Source organism: Leucoraja erinacea, chromosome 13, assembly GCF_028641065.1.
Source record: "Leucoraja erinacea ecotype New England chromosome 13, Leri_hhj_1, whole genome shotgun sequence".
Classification (NCBI taxonomy): domain Eukaryota; kingdom Metazoa; phylum Chordata; class Chondrichthyes; order Rajiformes; family Rajidae; genus Leucoraja; species Leucoraja erinaceus.
The window spans coordinates 55917522-55924480 of record NC_073389.1 but is presented as its reverse complement, the minus strand read 5'-3'; the positions used below and the strand labels follow the sequence as shown (position 1 = coordinate 55924480).

At 57.0% G+C, this 6959-nt stretch overlaps 1 protein-coding gene across 1 annotated transcript in view; it reads left to right on the top strand.

The window, feature by feature from the left end:
• The first annotated feature begins 2550 nt into the window (after nt 1-2550).
• LOC129703094 (cell adhesion molecule 2-like) overlaps nt 2551-6959 on the top strand; it is a 36766-nt gene continuing 32357 nt past the window's right edge. The window contains 1 exon segment of the mRNA XM_055645291.1: nt 2551-2703. Coding sequence (XP_055501266.1) covers nt 2664-2703 — 40 coding nt within the window. The 5' untranslated portion in view covers nt 2551-2663.

The window sequence follows — 6959 nt, the reverse complement described above, 5'->3', positions numbered from 1 at the left end:
CACCCAAGATATAATTATTTCTAAGTGAGCCTGCTAGCAATCTGTGGGTTGTGGAGTACTGGTCGCCATGGTGACGGCAGTCTGGATACGAGCCTCAGCCATGAATTAATAATGGGCTCTTGGTGTGTGAGCGAGTGAGTGAGTGAGCGAGACGGGAGCGGTGTTTATTCCAGGGTCAGTGTTCTCCCGTCTCACTGGTGCGCGGGGGCTTGAGATCCTGACCTGAGGCAGCGCCAGAGACCCGCGTTCCATCCCCACTACGGGCGCTGCCTGTACGGAGTTTGTACGTTCCGCTCCCCCGTGGGGTTTCTCCGGGCGCTCCGGTTTCCTCCCACACGACAAAGACGTGCAGGTTTGCAGGTTATTCGGCTTGGTACAAATCGAGCTACTTCTAGTGTACAGATGCATGATAAGGGAATAATGTTTAGTGCAAGGTAAAGCCAGTAACCAGTGGCTCCGAAATTCCACCTATACCTTCGCACCACAGATGCTGCCTCACCCGCTGAGTTTCTCCAGCATTTTTGGCTACCTCCGATTGTTTCAGCATCTGCAGTTCCTTCTTAAACGACCAGTGGCTAATGTTAGGACTGAACCATCCTACCACAACCAGAGAGCAGTCCTGAACTACTATCTACCTGATTGGTGACCCTCGGACTATCTTTGATCGGACTTTACCTTGCACTAAACATTATTCCCTTATCGTGTATCTGTACACTATGGATGCATCTATGGATTGTAATCATGTGTTGTCTTTCTGCTGACTGGTTAGCGCGCAACAAAAGCTTTTCACTGTACCTCGGTACACGTGACAATAAACTAAACTCAAACTAAACTTAAGCCCCTGTCCCACGGCACGAGTTCATTCTAAGAGCTCTCCCGAGTTTGCCCTGATTCGAACTCGGAGATTGACGGTAATGGCCGCTCATCGGTACACGGGGCTATCGTGGACATTTTTCAACAAGTTGAAAAATCTTCACCAGTCTTCCCGTGCTTACCTGCCGTTAGCGAGTCTTCCGGAGTACCTGCCGTTTGTGTTACGAGCCGCTAAGAGACGTCCCCGAGCTCCGACGTACCCGCTACGTACACTCTCCGTGCTTACCACGAGTTTTTTAAACTCGGGAGAGCTCTTGGAATGAACTCGCACCGTGGGACGGGGCTTTAAAGTCCGATCTAAGGATAGTCCGAGGTTGGCAGAAATGTTGGAGAAACTCAGCGGGTGAGGCAGCATCTATGGAGCGAAGGAATGGGCGACGTTTCGTGAGGCAGCATCTATGGAGCGAAGGAATAGGTGACGTTTCGTGAGGCAGCATCTATGGAGCGAAGGAATAGGTGACGTTTCGGGCCGAGACCCTGACGGGTCTCGACCTGAAACGTCACCTATTCCTTCGCTCCATAGATGCTGCCTCACCCGCTGAGTTTCTTGAGCATTTTTGTCTACCCTTCGATTTTTCCAGCATCTGCAGTTCCATCTTAAACATGATCATATTGAATGGCGGTGCTGGCTCCACAGTGTACAGATACAGTATAAAAAGAATAATGTTTAGTGTAAGGTAAAGCCCAGTAAAGTCCGATTAAAAATAGTCCGAGGGTCTACGATGAGGTAGATGGGAGGTCAGGACCGCTATACAGTTGGTGAGAGGACTATTTTTAAGTTAAGTCTGATCAAAGATGGTCTGAGGGTCACCAATGTGGTAGATAGTAGTTCAGCACTGCTCTCTGGTTGTGGTAGGACGGTTCAGTTGCCTGATAACAGCTGGGAAGAAACTGTCCCTGAATCTGGAGGTGAGCGTGCGTTTTCACATTTCTGTACCTCTTGCCTGATAGGAGAGGGGAGAAGAGTGAGTGGCCGGGGTGTGACTGGTCCTTGATGATGCTGCTGGCCTTGCCGAGGCAGCGTGAGGTGTAGATATAGGCGCAGACTCTACCGAGCACAAGGAACTGCAGGTGCTGGTTTACAAAGGAAAGACAAAAAGTGCCGGAATAACTCAGCGGGTCAGGCAGCATCTGTGGAGAACATGGATAGGTGACGTTTCACAGAGTGCTGGAGTAACTCAGCGGGTGCAGCAGCATCTATGGAGCTAAGGAAATAGGCAACGTTTCGGGCCGAAACCCGGAAGGGTTTCGGCCCGAAACGTTGCCTATTTCCACAAGGATTTCGGCCCAAAACGTTGCCTATCTCCTTCGCTCCATAGATGCTGCTGCACCGATAACTCAGCGGTTTCGGCCCGCAGCATGCCTATGGAGAACATGGAACGGTGACTATTTTTCGCACATAGTGCTGGAGTAACTCAGCGGGTCAGGCAGCATCTGTGGAGAACATGGATAGGTGACGTTTCACAGAGTGCTGGAGTAACTCAGCGGGTACGGTGTTTTTTTGTGTACATATTTTTATTCTGTATAAAGTTTATTTTTGGATAATGTAATTCATTGTTGCTGGTTGTTCAGCGCCTGAGCTTTTGTCTGTGTAGTTATTGTATTTTATTTCTGGAGGCCAATGTGCGAGTGTCCCCGGTCACGGCGTGTTCTCACGTGCCGGCGTTTTATCCGCAGCACTGCGGGACAACCGTATCGAGCTGGTGCGGTCATCCTGGCACGAGCTGAGCATCAACATCAGCGACATCACCCTGTCGGATGAAGGCCAGTACACCTGCTCCCTTTTCACCATGCCGGTCAAGACAGCCAAAGCCTTCCTCACCGTGCTGGGTGAGTATCAGACACCGACACGCCGAGCCGCACCACGCTGCCCACACCGAACCACGCCGCACCACGCTCATCGGCACCAACCCCGGCATGTTGAATTGAATTGAATTGAACCCTTTATTTGTCATTCAGACCTTTCGGTCTGAACGAAATGTTGTTGCCTGCAGCCATACATGTAATAATAACAACACACAATAAACACAAATTAACATCCACCACAGTGAGTTCACCAGGCACCTCCTCACTGTGATGGAGGCAGAAGTTTTAGGGTTGCTGTCTCTTCCCTCCTCTTCTCCCTCTGCGCTGAGGCGATGCCCCACCGGGCGTTGGTAAGTCAGTCCCGCGGTTCAAGATCCGCGGCCGGGGGTGGTCGAAGCTGCCGCCCTCCAGTCCAGCGGACGCAGTTGTTGCCACGGGAGCTCCGGAAAACAGGCATCAACCTGTGACCCGCGAGCTCCCGACGATGTCGTCCACTGGCCCGCGGCCGAGCCCCGGATTCAGGTCGCCGCCCCCAGAACGCCGCCTTAGCCGCCGGAGCACCGTCTCCGCCCCGCACCAGGCCGCCCACACGGGAGAGTCTCAGCCCCGCACCGGGCCGCCCACACGGGAGTGTCTCAGCCCCGCACCAGGCCGCCCACACGGGAGTGTTTCAGCCCCGCACCGCGCTGCCCACACGGGAGCGTCTCAGCCCCGCACCGCGATGCCCACACGGGAGCGTCTCAGCCCCGCACCGTCCACCCTCACCGGAGCGCCGAGTCGTGCCGCTGCCCGAACGCCGCCGCAGCTCGAAGACGGCCAGCCTCGCGTTGGTAAGTCAAGTCCTGGCTGGCTCTACCTCCGGATCCTCGAGGTCGGTCGCAGGCTGGAGGCCGCCAGCTCCGCCATTAGGCCTCAGCTCAGACGGGGGAAGAGAAGGGGGATACGACAAGAAAGTCGCATTCCCCCGAAGGGAGAGACAGAAAGCCCCGTTTCACCCCCACACACACATGACACAACCTAATAACCACAAGTTTAACTGAACAAGACAAAAAAAACAACACAAAAAAGTAAAAACAGACAGACTGCAGGCGAGCCGCAGCCGTTTCACAGCGCCGCCACTTCCGGACATGTCACATACAACATGGGACGTCACGTTGCAGTTAGAACATCATATGTTCATAAGTAATAGTAGAATGAGGCCATTCGGCCCATCAAGTCTACTCCACCATTCAATCACAGCTGATCTATCTCTCCCTCCTAACCCCATTCTCCTGCCTTCTCCCCGTAACCTCTGACACCCGTACTAATCAAGAATCTATCTATTTTGGCCTTAAATATATCCATTGACTTGGCCTCCACCACCGTCTGTGGCAATTAATTCCACAGATTCACCACCCTCTGACCTAAGAAATTCCTCCTCCTCTCCTTCCTGAAGGAACGTCCTTTAATTCTGAGGCTGTGACCTCTGGTCCTAGACTCTCCCATTAGTGGAAACATCCTCTCCACATGCACTCTATCCAGGTCTTTCACTATTCTGTACGTTTCAACGAGGTACCCCCTCATCCTTCTAAACTGCAGCGAGCGGGGGGGGGGACACAATGAGTTCTATGCTCACACGCACACGTACGCATGCACGCGCACACACACACGTACACACGCGCACGCATGCACGCACACACACACATGCACGCACACACGTACACACACACACACACACGCGCACGCACGCTCGCCCGCACACACTTACTCCCGCGCACACACACACACACACACACACACACCATGTGGAGGCAAGTGGATATTGTTTGCCTGTGTGTGTGGGGCCCATGTTGTGCCCGTGTGGGGCCCACGTTGTGCCCGTGTGGGGCCCATGTTGTGTGTGTGTGGGGTCCACGTTGTGTCCGTGTGGGGCCCATGTTGTGTGTGTGTGGGGCCCATGTTGTGTGTGTGTGTGGGGCCCACGTGTGTGTGTGTGTGGGCCCATGTTGTGTGTGTGTGGGGCCCATGTTGTGTGTGTGTGGGGCCCACGTGTGTGTGTGTGTGGGCCCCCGTTGTGTGTGTGTGGGGCCCATGTGTGTGTGTGTGTGGGGCCCATGTTGTGTGTGTGTGGGGCCCATGTTGTGTGTGTGTGGGGCCCATGTTGTGCGTGTGTGGGGCCCATGTTGTGTGTGTGTGGGGCCCACGTTGTGTGTGTGTGTGTGGGGCCCATGTGGGGCCCATGTTGTGTGTGTGTGGGGCCCATGTTGTGTGTGTGTGGGGCCCATGTTGTGTGTGTGTGGGGCCCATGTTGTGCCCGTGTGGGGCCCATGTTGTGTGTGTGTGGGGCCCATGTTGTGTGTGTGTGGGGCCCACGTTGTGTGTGTGTGGGGCCCATGTTGTGCCCGTGTGGGGCCCATGTTGTGCCCGTGTGGGGCCCACGTTGTGTGTGTGTGTGGGGCCCATGTTGTGCCCGTGTGGGGCCCATGTTGTGTGTGTGTGGGGCGTGTGTGTGTATGTGTGTGTGTGGGGCCCACGTTGTGTGTGTGTGGGGCCCATGTTGTGCCCGTGTTGTGTGTGTGTGTGGGGCCCATGTTGTGTGTGTGGGGCCCATGTTGTGTGTGTGTGTGGGGGCCCATGTTGTGTGTGTGTGGGGCCCATGTTTGTGTGTGTGTGGGGCCCATGTTGTGCCCGTGTGGGGCCCATGTTGTGTGTGTGTGGGGCGTGTGTGTGTATGTGTGTGTGTGGGGCCCACGTTGTGTGTGTGTGGGGCCCATGTTGTGCCCGTGTGGGGCCCATGTTGTGCCCGTGTGGGGCCCACGTTGTGTGTGTGTGTGGGGCCCATGTTGTGCCCGTGTGGGGCCCATGTTGTGTGTGTGTGTGGGCCCCATGTTGTGCCCGTGTGGGGCCCATGTTGTGGGCGTGTGGGGCCCATGTTGTGGCCGTGTGGGGCCCATGTTGTGCGGGTGTGGGGCCCATGTTGTGCCTGTGTGGGGCCCATGTTGTGTGTTGTGCGGTCCATGGTGTGGGGCCCACGTTGTGCCCGTGTGGGCCCATGTTGTGCGCGTGTGGGGTTGTGCCCGTGTGGGGCCCATGTTGTGCCCGTGTGGGGCCCATGTTGTGCCCGTGTGGGGGCCCACGTTGTGTGTGTGTGGGGCCCACGTTGTCCCCGTGTGGGGCCCATGTTGTGTGTGTGTGGGGCCCACGTTGTCCCCGTGTGGGGCCCATGTTGTGCCCGTGTGGGGCCCATGTTGTGTGTGTGTGGGGCCCATGTTGTGCCCGTGTGGGGCCCACGTTGTGTGTGTGTGGGGCCCACGTTGTCCCCGTGTGGGGCCCATGTTGTGTGTGTGTGGGGCCCACGTTGTCCCCGTGTGGGGCCCATGTTGTGCCCGTGTGGGGCCCATGTTGTGCCCGTGTGGGGCCCATGTTGTGCCCGTGTGGGGCTCATGTTGTGGGTGTGTGGGGCCCATGTTGTGCCCGTGTGGGGCCCATGTTGTGTGTGTGTGGGGCCCATGTTGTGTGTGTGTGGGGCCCATGTTGTGCCCGTGTGGGGCCCATGTTGTGTGTGTGTGGGGCCCATGTTGTGTGTGTGTGGGGCCCATGTTGTGCGGGTGTGGGGGCCATGTTGTGTGGGTGTGGGGCCCATGTTGTGTGCGTGTGGGGCCCATGTTGTGTGCGTGTGGGGCCCATGTTGTGTGCGTGTGGGGCCCATGTTGTGTGTGTGTGGGGCCCATGTTGTGCCCGTGTGGGGCCCATGTTGTGTGTGTGTGGGGCCCATGTTGTGTGCGTGTGGGGCCCATGTTGTGTGCGTGTGGGGCCCACGTTGTGTGTGTGTGTGGGGCCCATGTTGTGTGTGTGTGGGGCCCATGTTGTGTGTGTGTGGGGCCCACGTTGTGTGTGTGTGGGGCCCATGTTGTGTGTGTGTGGGGCCCATGTTGTGTGTGTGTGGGGCCCATGTTGTGCCCGTGTGGGGCCCATGTTGTGCCCGTGTGGGGCCCACGTTGTGTGTGTGTGGGGCCCATGTTGTGCCCGTGTGGGGCCCACGTTGTGTGTGTGTGGGGCCCATGTTGTGTGTGTGTGGGGCCCATGTTGTGTGTGTGTGGGGCCCACGTTGTGCCCGTGTGGGGCCCATGTTGTGCCCGTGTGGGGCCCACGTTGTGCCCGTGTGGGGCCCACGTTTTGTGTGTGTGGGGCCCACGTTGTGTGTGTGTGGGGCCCATGTTGTGTGTGTGTGGGGCCCACGTTGTCCCCGTGTGGGGCCCATGTTGTGCCCGTGTGGGGCCCACAGTTACACGCGGCCCTCT